This window comes from Dermacentor andersoni, chromosome 6 (assembly GCF_023375885.2).
Source record: "Dermacentor andersoni chromosome 6, qqDerAnde1_hic_scaffold, whole genome shotgun sequence".
NCBI classification, from domain to species: Eukaryota; Metazoa; Arthropoda; class Arachnida; order Ixodida; family Ixodidae; genus Dermacentor; species Dermacentor andersoni.
In genome coordinates, this window is record NC_092819.1 from 6079943 (window position 1) to 6094679 (window position 14737).

General features: G+C 44.0%; 1 protein-coding gene across 3 annotated transcripts in view; it reads right to left on the reverse strand.

The window, feature by feature from the left end:
• The window catches only part of LOC126521639 (ecdysone 20-monooxygenase-like), a 56971-nt gene that overhangs the window by 37338 nt on the left and 4896 nt on the right, over positions 1–14737 (reverse strand). For all 3 annotated transcript variants that reach the window (XM_055065769.2, XM_050170347.3, XM_055065770.2), the window contains 2 exons: positions 6798–7035; positions 4106–4299 (listed from right to left, as the gene is read on the reverse strand). In XM_055065769.2, the coding sequence (XP_054921744.1) occupies positions 4106–4299; positions 6798–7035 (432 nt within the window). The remainder of the gene's footprint in view (positions 1–4105; positions 4300–6797; positions 7036–14737) is intronic.

The following is a 14737-nucleotide window of genomic DNA, read 5'->3' on the forward strand; positions in this document are numbered from 1 at the left end:
TGATGTGATACAATTTATAAAAATCGGGCCTCTCGGTTAACCCCCTTTCTTCTCGTATATCGCCAAATTGTGTCACATGCCTTCTCCATATCTGAGAACACAAAGAAAGAACTGCTTATGGATAAAGGTGTTGCGAATGTTTGACTCAGTCTGAAACAGCACTGATGAGGGCCAGGCATTTTATTCAACTCAAGAAAAGGTAAAACATGACGATTTATCATTTTTTCAATGAGTGCATAAGCAGCTTGTGAGTGCTATTGGGTGGTAACTTGACATGTTGGATGGCTCTTTACCTTGTTTCAAGACCGGGACTATGATAGCTTCTTTCCATGTGGATGGAAGGTATCTGGCAGCCCAGATAGAGTTGAAAGGTGCAAACAGTGTCATCTGTGTGTCAGTGTGCAGGTTCTTGTCGTGACATACATGATTCTGTCGGCTCTCAGTGCAGAGCTCCTACATACGTTCAAGGCAGCTCTCAGCTTGACGATATTAAAAGGATGGCTGTACGGTTCATTCGGCCAGCATTTACGGTTCAGTGATTTAAGTTCTGCTAATTGCTTATAGTTAAGAAATGGTTCTGAGAAGTCTATGGAGCTTGATACATGCTCGAAATGTATGCCAAGGGCATCGGCCTCGCCTTCCAAGGTATTTTCTTGGTTATCGACCAAGGGCAATGGGTGGATTTGCTACCCTTTTTAGCCATCTGAGACCATTCCAAACTTTTGCGTTCTGCGTGTCAGAATTTGTTTGATAGAAACCTCTCCCAGCTTGTTCTCCTAGACCGTCTTCACACCCTCTTTCTCTGCAGTAGTTGTAACAATAGCAAATTTTGAATTACTCCCGATGCATTCTGTTCGTTTTGATTTGACAGGTATTGCTAACATAACTGAAAAGCTAAAAATATCCTCATCAGCTGGAGAGGACATCAATTCTAAGTTTCTCATTATATTACTAAAGTATGCAGCTCCATTATAATTTCAAAACTATTTGAGCTCCCACTTGAAACTGTCTGTATTTGCCATGATTGGAAAGTGGGGAGAGTTACTCCTTTCTTGAAGTCCAGAGACAAGCATCAAGACCGAGCCATATCAAAAACCAGTATACCATGCAAGATCATGGAACATGTCACTTCCTCTCATATAGCGAAGTTTATAGAACTTAATTCATTTTTTTAGTAATGCTCAACACGCATTCTGCAAGACACTTTCGTGCGAAACAAACATTTGTGTTTCACTCATGACTTGCATGCTTGACCGTAGGTCCTTTATAGACGACTACATATTTTTAGATTTCTCAAGGCATTGGACACAGTAACACATGAATTGCTTTTTCTTAAATTACACAGTCTTAATCTGATAATAAAGTTCTTGCACAGTTGAAAGGTCTACTTACAGATTGTTTCCAGTTTGCAACAGCTAATAACATAGACTCCTCTCATTCTTCAGCTATCGCAGGCATAACACAGGGCTCCGTAATAGGACCTCTGCTCTTTTTCAGTTTAATTAATGGCTTGCCCTCAAACACAACGTTGTTCATCTTTAACCGATGACTCCATTGTTTATAGGCAAATTAACAGTGACAGATTCAGCCATCCTGTAGTCCGATATCAACTGGGTTTATGAGTGGTGCCAGTAATGGAACACGTAATTAACAAATGCAAATTTATATGTGTTTGTCAACAATAAATTAATTATCCAACATATCACATTAACAACACTGACTTGGAATCTTTGTACTCATACAAGTACCTAGGCGTGCACATCTCGTATAACTTATCTTGGAAAACTCATTGATGTGAAATCTTGGAAAACATTGATTGAAAACACATATTAGGTCACCTCCACAGAAATTTTTCTCATGCCCTCGTATCTCTCACATTGCTGCTTTATAAAACACTGGTCCGAACTAAACTAGCATATGCAGCAGCTAGTATATGGGATCCTGGTCTCAAATCACTCATAGCTGACTTAGAGGCAGTACAAAAGGTGCTTTACGCTTCATTCTTTCCAACTAGCATCACACCATTTGTGTTACAGCTATGAAAGAAACACTCCCCTTTACCCGGCCTTTTTCATCGTAGAAAGTTTTTCAGCCTTTGTTTATTTTCTAAGCTTTATCATAACAATTCATCCCTTTAGGATAGGCTACTAACAAAACCATCCTACAGTTCCACATGCATTGATCACCATCATAAGGTAGGTATTCCATTTTTACTTTAAATCAGTTACCATGACTCATTTATTCCCAGTGCATGTTCGTGTTGGAATCGCCTTCCACACAAAGTTGTCGCCATTAGAGATATTAATGCTTCTAGAAGTGCTGCTACTTTGTCAATAACTACCCAAGTGTTGCAGCATTCCTGTTAAGGTTGTGATTGTATTGTATTGTTTCTGTTGTTGTTTTACATTTATCAACATTGTACCCACTCCCCTCTCTAATGCCCTAGGGCCTTGAGGGTAATAGAATAAATAAATAAATAAATAAATAAATAAATAAATAAATAAATAAATAAATAAATAAACAAACATTGCTCAGCATGCAAGCTGAAGTTATTCTTAGTTTGCCAGATGTGAAATGATATTTCTCTTAGCAAAATTTCAATATTGCTATGCGCTACTCGAAGACGATGATTTCAACACTTGGATATAGTGAGATCTACCCATAAGCGGCCACTGCTGACCTGATGACAACAATGTGTCTTGCTTGATGTTGGCTGGCTTCCATGTTGGCCAGTGCTTGCTACCCTTGTAAATACACCCTGTAAATAGTTTCCCTACTGCGCTTTCACGTAACATTTATTTGGTGGAGGTGTGGGGTATCTTCGGCCCATCGACGTACCACCCGAGCCCTTCTTCTGTGTCGGTTTGGACCTTCTTGGACCCTTTCCTGCATCTGCTTCAGGAAACAAATGGGCTGCCGTCACTACCAATTACACAATGTGCTATGCAATGATACAAGCACCGGCGACCAGCTGTGCTACAGACGTGGTAGATTTTCTCCTCTGTGGCGTAATTTTACTACATGGTGCCCGACATCAACTGCTTACAGACCGAGGCTATACCTTGCTGTCCAAAATCATCGACGATATCCCGCGCTGCTGCTCCACGCAGCACAATATCACCGCATCGTACCATCTCCAGACGAACGGGCTCGCCAAGCGCTTGAATCGAACCTTAAGAGACATGCTTTCAAAGTATGTGTCAGCTGACCACAGTGATTGGGAACCTGCACTGCTATATGTGACGTCCATGTATAATTCCTCCCGCCATCACACTGCTGAATACTTTCCCTTTTACCTTTTGTTCGGACGTGAACCAACTTTACCGTTGGACACATTAGACACATTTCTTCCTTTCCCTGCAACTTCGACTAGTGAATATGCACACAACGCCATTGCAAAGGGCTGGTTACGTGTGGCGAATAGCCTGTGGTAGACTTAAGGCCACCCAAGACAATCACAAGTGCCTTTACGACTAGCGACACCACGATGAATGTTTTGCTCCTGATGCCCTCGTGCCACTTTAGTCCTCCTCCAGACATGTGGTCCTTTCTGAAAAGCTCCTTCCTCGCTACACAGGCCCATACTGTGTCCTTTGACAAGTGATTGATGTCATGTACGAGATTGTGTCCACCACTCCCACTACATCTTCCGTTCCGTTGCCCAGCAACGTCGTTCACATGTCGAGACTCGAGCATTACCACCCTTCCTCTGCTGTGGGTCCTTAGTCGCGTTGGGCCGACACTTTTGCTTCCAGAGCTCATGCTACGTGCTATTCGGAGACAATGATGTCGGCCCCTGGATTTAGTGGGAAATCCAGGGGCTGACATCATTGTCTCTGAATATTAGGTCTGTTGAAAATAAAGCATTCATTCATTAAAAAAAAAAATACCCCCAAGCAGCCACTGCTGATCTTATGATGACAACATGCCTTATTTGATGCTGGCTGGCTTCCATGTTGGCCAGTGTTTGCTACCCTTGTAAATACACCCCGTAAATAGTTTACCTACTGCACTTTCACATAACAATATCTTCAACTGGAATTAGTGTTGGTTTAGTAGTTGGTTGTTGACCACCACATGCATCAATTGCGCAGCATATACTCACATTCCAAAGCAAGTCTAGACAAGGTGTCCTGAACACAGCCTATTTCCAGAGTTTCAGGGTCTCTCAGCCATCGCACATATTCAGCAAAGTCATCGCAGATTTCCTCTTGCCATGTTGCTAGCTCTTCTATGTTTCTCATCTCAAGCAACACCGGTGCAAGTGCCATGCGTAGTGTGTGCCATTCTGTACCAAGCCTGGAAAGGATGCCGAGGAAGGCAACACATGATTGCACTGTGAAAATATGCTAGGCATCATGGAAGTCTGCTGAACTGCAGCAATCACTGCTTACCAGTACACAACCACTGTATGGCATGAAGAATGCCATCACACTGTCACGATGCAGCCATATTGTAATCTGCTTACACGAATCACCATCATAATGACCATATTTTATTCCACTGCAGCACAAAGGACTCTCCAAGTAATCTCCATCTTCACATGTTCCACTTTAATATCAATAACATCTGTTTGCTCTAATCCACATAGCTGTCTTACTGTCTCCAAAAGTTATGCCTATCATTGTTCCATCGCTAGTTGCACGATCCTTAATAGCATCATTGTTTATCCTCCAACTTTCAGGCCTATAGGCTAGCATGTGCTGATTGTGCATTATGCAAGAGCACAACAAATAATTTCATCAGCTTTAAATGTGACCAGTTCGAGATATGCGACTATTGCTGTGTGGCAGTGAATGTGAAGATGGAGGCTAAATACGTTACAGGAACCAGAACTGGTGGTCATGCTAAACTACACACAAGTGAGACGCATAACACAGTGTGACTGTGCAAACTGAAAGCCATCCATTGAGCATTCAATTACATAAGAGGGGGGAGAATGGAAGATGAACAGAAGACAGCCATGTCAAATGCAGGGGAGCACAGAAAGGCTGGTTTGGTGACACAGTGCCTGCTTTCAAAAATGTGGTCATTATGTGACTTTTAATCACTGTGCCAGGCTGACACTGATGCATGCCTGAAAGGTGTGCAACACCATGCGACTGCCACCTCCAGTTCCTTTGATGCATCCTGTCTGCACTGCACTTGGCATGCATTTCAAATTGGTCACATCAAAAGGTAACGGAATTACTTGCATGTTGAGGCTTCATGATATAATTATATAGAGTAAGCAGCCACGTAAAAAAGCAAGAAAGAATATAACAAGGTTTTTATATCCATGGTCCTCTAAAGACCAATAGCTGACCAAATTGTGTTACGCAATTATGACGGAAGTGAAATTAGTGTGCTTTACATCGACAAAATTGAAATGCAGTACAAGTGGTTTAACAAGGAGTTCTTGTTTTAAATTGCACAGAAAATTGCAGCGAACTAGAAGCTACACCATACCATGAAACTTTGAGTGCTACCCCCTCCAACTCCCAACATAATTGCAAATTGGTACACATAACCTCATGTTTGTTAAATGTACTGTGCTTTTTGCTTAAAAAGGCATTCATTTTATTAGCATTTGTGGTCCTTCCACTGCATGTTACTATATCACTACGTAAAGAAAGTTCATGTTCATGTCGAAAAGCAGCTTTCTGTTTCTGTGAACTAGTGAAATGGCAGAACAGCAGCTGCCCTCACTTCATAGAGCACGCCTCTGTACACATGCATGTTTGTGAATATCCCAGTCTTCTTTTGTCTCTGTGCAATTCACAAAATGCAGTCAATTCTTAATGTCATGGAGGAGTATCAACATAGCCACAGAAGGGACTGTGCAGTCATTGCAAAGTGTCATTTTGTTTTTGAAGACTTGAGAAATGACTAGAACATGTAAGATTAGAAAGACACAACAAAAGCATAACAAAAACAATAAATAATTCAACAGTTATGAAGGCTTCAGCCATGTTATAATTGCCTTGATAAATTAAGAATAACTTAAAGAGGTGGGGCTGCACCTGTTCTGACTGTACCTATCAGTTGGCAGTTACAACTTTTTCCTATAACCAACATACAAACACAGCATAAAAACAAATGCAACCACAATTTGGAAAAGGGCTAGAAAAAATGTTTTGCAGTGCTTCCCCTGTAACCACTGTGGTATTTTAAATGGTAATCTTTCTCTTGCACACACATGCAAAACAATTGGAGTACTTTTAAAGTCAGTTGTTGACCTCTTTAATGTGACAGTATATGGTTTAGAATTGGCAAGAGCACTGTTTACTGATTACCACAACCATACACCACCAGTGGCCTAGTTTGCAAACTGTTGTCTTAGATACAGTAAGCGCAGTACAAGTGGGCAGTGTTGGCTAAACAAAAGTAAAGCTGTGCAATTTCAGCTCGTCTAGAATTAAAATGACGCCTGCTCAAATACTTACTTTTCATTAGCACTCATTTGGGATGCTTTGTTGTGTGCATGTGCTTACTTGTTGTTGCATAGAGAAGGGGCCAGTTGGTAATGAAAGGGACTTGTGCAGAAACAGACAAATAACGGGCGGGGACAGCCACAAGCGCTGGCTTTATTTTATAAATTTAGCTTTATTTGTAAAGGTTTATTTCTAAAGAAACAAAAAATAACTGTCATACTAACCTTGTCATAGTAAGAAATAGTAAAAAATAACTGTAAAAAATAACTGTCATACCAAAGCAGTGCTTGTGCCTGTCCCTTGTCTGTAGCCTTGCTGCAAGGACTAAAGGGAAGTGCCCTCTTGTTTTCTGTTTAAATCAACACCTTATCAGATGGCACTCACGCATTGGAAAGCCCCACACTTCTGTACTTGAGAGGGTGCTCAGTGCGGTACTTGCAGACAAACTCATTTGGTGGTCGGACTGGGCAACGCCCCTGACTACGAAATACGACCTGGAAGTCCTCCGGGTTGAAAGAATGGACCACTGGTCTTCGCCACTGGTACTCTTCTTTCATGAGGTCACCATACCGATTGTATTTGTCGGTGCTGGCTTCATGAAGCTGGTAGAGATTGTAGCGACCTGTACCAAAAAAGTATCATTTTACAGAATGCAAGTGTAGCAGAGTTAGCAACTTTTTAACCTTAGACATCCACTACATAAAATTTTTGTAAATTTCTGCATGTCCTAATATGTGGCAATATGTCCTTACATAGTGAACTTATGAAAAAAGAATACCTTTTATGTTGCCATGGTGCATAATAGGTCATTCAATCATCAATGCAACTATTATATTTATGTGCAGGGTTTTGCAGGCTGATATTACCCCCAAAATAAAGCACTTTCACTGAAGCCTTAGATGTAAATAAATACTGTTAACACATTAGGCCATGTATATTTATGTGAATGTATCTTGAAATTTCTCATAATCTCTCCCAATCACACTTAGCTCCTGCATCACACTGCTTTCCAACCTCAATGCTTACAGAAGATAAATGACAAGAATGGACTTAAATCTAGTGCCAGAAATGTGCAGATATATGCTCAAAGGGTCATATTAGAGTGCATTGAGTAATGTTATCTAAAGGAACATTTCACTTCCAAGTAAAATAATTTTTTTTTTATGAACATGGTCCATTTTGTGCTATGGAGCACCTGTTTTGCAGAACTAAGCGTCGCATGGCAAGACTAACACAAATATTTCCAGAGAGACTAGTGCTCTGTGCACAGCTTTAACTGTTTGTTAACGAAGGTCCCGTGTTTGAAAACAAAGATATTCCCTCGGCACCATTAATTACTAAACATATAAATGACACCAGCCAGATCCCCATGTACAATGACCAACATCTTTTTGGTGCTAACTTGCAAAAAAGGAAAGATACAAGAAAAAAAGAACTTTACAATGTTTTCACAAACATAGTGAGGGCACATGACAGCTTTGCTCTTTTTCACTCCGTTTGAAAAGCACTTCACTCTGAAAATCTGCAGTCCAACATTCACATATACACAGTTGCGAGTGCTAGCAGCGAAAGTGCACTTCATGGAAAAAAAAAGGGTCATTCACGTTTTCATTTCCCAACCATGTGCACTTTATCACATGAACACACACAAATTAACCTTGTGAACTTTATTGCAAATTTAACTGTGATGTGTAACTAATTTTAGTTAAATAGAACAATTAATTGCTAATTTCTGCTATGCTAAACTGCTAAATATCAAACCCATCGGTTTACTGACAATTCATGCCTGATACCAGTTTTATGAATTATGGAATCAAATTGTGCTATGCTGTGTGCTGCTGTACCAGTTAACATTTTTCCATACTACTTTTCTCCATAGTGGAGAAACATTAACTGAAACAGCAATGCATTTCACTTCTCATTTCTCAAAACTAGCGCCTAAGTTTGTAACAAAAGGTTACGCTTTGAGTATTGAGTACTTTCAAATTTTTAACAAGTACTGTCAGAACAAAGTGGCCAACAGGAACACAAGAATCGGCACATCCATCATCATTAGCTTATCTTATGTTGATTACAGCACAAAGGCATCTCCAAGCAATCTCCACCACCTTGTGTCGACTGACTTCAACCTATGCCTGCAAATATCCTAATCAACTAATCCCCTAGGATCCTCAATTGTGTTTCCCTTGGCCCCATTGTGTTTCTCAAACAGTTATCTGCTCTATGCAGTAAACGACCTGTCAACTTCTTCCTCAATAAGTCATGTCGATATTTGGGATTTCTGGAATGTGTCCAGATTTCGACAAATGTCCCAATGTTAGTGTCAGCTGCGTGTATCCACCTAACAAACTGCTTGCACCTGCTTTTAAAGGGACACTAAAGTGAAAAATGATTTCTTCTGCATCAGTAAATTACCGTTCTACAGCACCAAAAACACCTCTCTTACAACGATAAGACGTTTGGTAAGCCAGAAAAAGTGCAAGAATGAAATACGGGTGGCGACGCCTATTTAAATTCCCGCAGCTGGGGGTTGTCATGTCTTGAATTTTGATGGCATCTTCTAGGGCCTACTAATTATATATAGCGGTACAGATTGACTACATTGTGTTTTAAAGGAACCAAATATTAAACATGGCAAGTTTCAGAAACCTTTATTCTGCCAGCGCGGCCCAAATGCGAAAACATACTTTGAAATCCCAGACGTCACGTTGACGTACTAGCACTGGGGTTTCGGCGCGAAATTCAAATGCTGATACTTGGACCTTCATTTTCTCATCTAATAATCAAACTATTTTTTTTAAATGACTGCCTGCAGGGTTCTCAAACAATGTTTCATTAGTCTAAGCTGATTTATTGTTTCGCTTTAGTGTCCCTTTAAGCAACTTTATTGCCCCAAAATGTCCCAAATTTCCATTTGATGTCCCTGAATTTTACAGATTGTTCCAGTCATCCAGGTTTTCTGCAGTGTTTCCAGTGATTTTTCACAGATGTGCTTGTGCTCACTTTGCCATTCAACTGCAGGTCTAGCCTTGGTGGAGCACACCAGTTGTTTCCTCTGCCAATGTGCCCCCCCCCCCCCCCCCCCGCATCTGGATCACTTTGTAAACTGTCTTTAATTCCTTGAAAATTGCAATAGCTGTGAGTACCACATTTATCTTATGCTCATAATGTGTCATGCAGAGCCTGCCACAGTGGTTCATAATGGGTATGCGTCCGCTTTCAGAAGAGCTCTTCAAATGAAAGGTTGACCTCATCACAACTTCAGTTTCATTTTTATTCCAGGCACTTACCTACACAAAACAGCAGAGGTTTGCTGTAAATCCATCTGATTATTGCATCTTGGCACGGAATACTTAATGCCTTGTGCATATTGTAGTATATGCTGCATGGAGTTCTACTATACCAGGATGTGAAGTCATTCAAGAGCCATCATTGGAACTGGCTATCAAGTCCCCCAGTGTTGCATAAGCTTAGCCCATGCGAGAAGCAAAAGCAGCATTTGTTTGGGTTCCTTACAGACTTCTTAGCTCTTTCCCTCCAAGTATGATGTGTACTTGACATTTGCAGATACACTTATGTGGCTTCGAGAACCACTGATATTGTCACGGGTATAAAAATATTTACACTATGTATTTACAAGGCGTATGTAAAACAGCAGCCGAGAATCCCGAGAGGCTGTTGCCACTTCATTGTTTTCATCATCGACGACCTTGTCCTCTCTTTTCTACCGTAACACGACCCCCGGCAGAAAAAGCACCGTCCCGGTGCTTCAGACGTCGATAAGGGCATAGTAAGGCTTAAGCCGAGAGATGTGTACGACTTCAGGTGATGTGGAAGCGGGTGGCATGACGGAGGTATTGGGGATTATCTTGTAAGTGACATTGGTCACTTGACATAGAACAGAGTAAGGGCTTTTGTAGCACGGAAGGAGTTTCTCAGAGAGCCCCACTCGGTGGCAAGGGGACCAAAGTAGCACAAGAGAGCCTGGTGAAAAATATGTGTGACGATGCCGGCGATTGTAAGCGTGCCATTCAGATTCCTGCGATGCCAACAGATGAGTACGGGCAAGCTGGCGCACATGATCAGCGTGGGCGATGGCATCACGGGCATACTTGGTCCTCGAATCCTGTATCAAGGGGAGTGAAGTGTCCAATGGTAATACAGGGTCACGACCGAAGAGTAAGTAAAAGGGGGAATACCCAGCAGTATCGTGGCGTGATGAATTATAGGCGAACGTTACATAAGGAAGCGCCACATCCCAGTCCTTGTGGTCGGGTGAAACGTATTTCGATAGCATGTCAGTAATGGTCCGATTAAGTTGCTCAGTACGGCTGTTGGTCTGGGGATGGTAGGAGGTAGCCAGTTTGTGCTTGGTAGAATATGAACGTAGGATATCTGCGATGACTTGGGAGAGGAAACTGCCGCCGCGGTTAGTAAGGAGTTGTCATGGGGCACCATGTACTAAAATGACATCCCGGAGTAGGAAATCTGCGACATCGGTTGCGCAGCTCATAGGAAGTGCCCGAGTGATGGCATAGCGCATCGCGTAATCAGTAGCAACAGTGATCCACCTGTTGCCGGAGGTGGACTTGGGGAAAGGGCCAAGGAGATCCAAACCCACGCAAAAGAATGGTTCAGGTGGAATGTCGATCGGCTGTAAGTACCCGGCAGAAAGTGTTGCTAGCTTTTTGCGATGTTAACAGGGCTTGCAAGCAGCTACATAGCGGCGTATGGAGCGTGCGAGGCCGGGCCAGTAGAAGCGGCATCGCACGCGGTCGTAAGTGCAAGCAAACTCAAGATGTCCGGCAGTTGGGGCGTCATGAAGCTCCTGAAGCACGGTTGAGCGGAGGTGTTGAGGAACGACAAGGAGAAGGGGAGGACTGTCAGGATAAAAACTGCGTCGGTACATTATCCCGTTGTTGAGAATGAACCACCGTAACGATGGATCAGTAGGAGCAGATTCCATTCGGTCAATGAGGGTCCTCAAAGTAACGTTATGCCGTTGCTCGTTGGTCATGTACAAAAGCTGGGAAATGGAAAGAACACTTGCGGAAGCGTCTGTGTTGGCGTTGACGGGTGTGTGTACAGGGTAACGGGACAAGCAGTCAGCGACCTTGTGTAGGCGGCCAGACTTATACACCACCGAATAGGAATACTCTTGTAGCCGCAAAGCCCATCGTCCAAGCTTCCCTGTGGGATCTTTTAAGGACGAAAGCCAACAAAGGGCGTGGTGGTCCATTACAATAGAAAAGGTCCTGCTGTATAAATAGAGGCAGAATTTCGCCACTGCCCACACAACAGCCAAACATTTGTGCTCGGTAATAGAGTAGTTCCGCTCCGCAGGTGACAAAAGACGGCTAGCGCACGCGATAACATGTTCATGGCCGTGTTGAACTTGTGCCAAGATGGCACCGATTCCGTGGCCACTGGCATCGGTGTGCACTCCTGTAGGGGCTGAAGTAGCGAAGTGTCCTAGAATCGGTGGGGTGGTGAGCATGCTGGTAAGGCGAGAAAAGGCAGTGGCCTGAGAGGATCCCCATGAAAACACTTTTCATCACGAGATCTGTGAGAGGGTGTGGTATGGTGGCAACATTTTTAACAATGCGGCAGAAGTAAGAGCAAAGGCCCACGAAACTTCGGACATCTTTTGCAGACCGTGGAACAGGGAACTCTTTCATGGCACGAAATTTCTCTGGATCCGGTCGGATGCCAGTCGCATTGACGACATGCCCAAGAACAGTAATCTCACGATGGCCGAAGTTACATGTCTTGAACTTGAGCTGTAGACCGGCCTCGCGAAAAACTGCAAGGACAGCTGAAAAGTGCTCAGTGTGTGTGCTGAATGAGGATGAGAACACAATAATATCATCTAGGTAGCAGAGACAAGTCGACCACTTGAATCCTTGGAGTAATGAGTCCATCATACGCTCAAAGGTAGCCGGAGTTTTGCATAGCCCAAAAGGCATAACTTTGAAGTAGTAAAGACCATGAGGTGTTATGAAGGCGGTCTTTTCACGATCTAGATCATCGACAGCGATTTGCCAATATCCGGACTGTAGGTCGATGGACGAGAAATGCTGTGCCCTGTATAGGCAATCGAGGGCGGCATCGATACGAGGTAGTGGGTAGACGTCCTTCGTAATGCGGTTGAGGTGGCGGTAATCGACGTAGAATCTCCATGAGCCGTCCTTCTTTTTGACCAGCACGACAGGGGACGCCCAGGGACTTGACGATGGCTCAATGACGTCTTTCGCTAGCATCTTGTCTACTTCCCTTTTGATGACGTGAAGCTCCGAAGTTGAAACTCGTTAGGGTCGCCGATGGATGGGTGGATTATCGCCTGTATGTATACAATGTTTGACAAGTGACGTCTGGCCTAAGGGTCGGTTGTTCAGGTCGAATATATCCTTGTAGGAAAGCAATACACTGCAGAGCTATTCAGTCTCCGCAGGATTGAGATTTGGGGCGATCATTTTCCTAATGTCGTTGTCAGTACAATTGGCAGACCAGAAAGACTCACAGGAAACGTTGACAGCAAAAGTCTCAACGGAACTAACTTCTAAACCAGTGATTGTAGTCAGGGTGATATCTTTAGGCAGAATTTGCTGAGCGAGCCCGAAATTTACCACAGGGAGGTACGTGCGATTGTCTGTGACCCTCAATATTGTATACGGGACAGTAACGCTGTGGGTGAGAATGATGGCAGTTATGGGAGCGGAGATGTAATCACCATCAGGAACTGGCGTAGAAGGTGACATTTCGATCTATGTCAAGACCTGTGGTGGAACGTGAACAAAATCAGTCGGTCTTAGGCGAATTTCGTGTGGTGTTGGAGGAACGTTCAGTAGAGGCAGGTCAAGACGCACAGTACTTGAGGAACAATTGATGAGCGCTGAATGGGCGGAGAGGAAGTCAAGGCCTAGTATGAGGTCATGGGGGCATTGGTCAAGCACAGCGAAAAGGACGACAGTATGGCGGCCGGGAATAGGCACACGTGCAGTACACATTCCGACCACGGTCACTGTGCTACCGTCGGCGATTCGTACGAACCGAGTAACGGCAGGCGTAACAATTTTCTTTAAATGGTGGCGTAGGCGGCTGGTCATAATCGATATGTGTGCTCCGGAATCTATGAGGGCTGTGACGGGTGTGCTATCAACTTGGACGTCAAGAAGGTTATGTCTCGTAAACAACGTCAAAGGAGGATCTTGCCGTGAATCCGGCATTGTAGCACCACCTCGAGGTGCCACATTGCCTAGTTTTCCTGCTGGGACGGTCCTGGGTAGGTCAGCGATGGCGAGCGATGAAGCTGGGGCAGACGTGGCTGGCGACGTTGAGGCAAGGGCGAGCGAGCATAGCGGCGAGTTGAGGTAGTGGCGTCAGAAGTGTCGTAGAAGCGACGGGGTGAGAAACTTTGGCGCGAACTTGAATTCTGGAAGGTGTTTCGAGGAGGTATGTTGAGGCGAGGTAGGAAACGCTGCTTCGAGTTCGCGGTGTACAATTCGGGTCACGTTTTCGCTTGGTGGTGGCGAGCTAATTGGTCGGTGGAGTCGGCACATGAAGAGGTCACTGCAGTATTTGGAAGTCATGTAAACTGATTGTATATGCGGCAACTCTTTGCCTGCTCAAAACGGTGGCATTCCTTCATGACGGCGTCAACAGTCGATAAGTCTCTAAAGACCAGAAGGTTGAATGCGTCGTCCGCAATGCCTTTGATAATGTACCCAACCTTGTCTGCCTCTGGCATGGACGTGTCGATTTTATGACAGAGGGCTAGGACGTTCTGAATGTAGGAGACGTACAACTTGGTAGCAGTTTGGACACGCGTGGCGAGTTGTTGCTTGGCGGCGAGTTGTCGACCAGTCGGATTGCCAAAAACGTCGGACAGCTCTTCTTTGAACAAGTCCCAGCTGGTTAGCTCTTCCTCATGTGTGTAAAACCATGTTTGTGGTGTTCCATCGAGGTAGAACATGACATTGACCAGCATTATGGTCAGATCCCATCTGCTCACCTTGCTGATGCATCGCTCATACATCTTCAACCATTCTTCTACGTCAACACCACCGAGGCCGGTGAACTTGTTGGGGTCTTGCGGCTGAGGTAGAGCAACGTACTGGGCATGCGTAGTCAGTATTGCAGCTGCAGATGCGGTGCCTTCTACTGGAAGCCTGGTCCCAGGCTGTGTGAGACGTCCGCTGCGGAGCTCCATGGCGAAGACGCGTACCCTGCACCTCCACCAAAATGTCACGGGTATAAAACTATTTAGACAATGTATTTAGAAGGCGTATGTAAAACATCAGCCGAGGATCCCGAGAAGCTGTTGC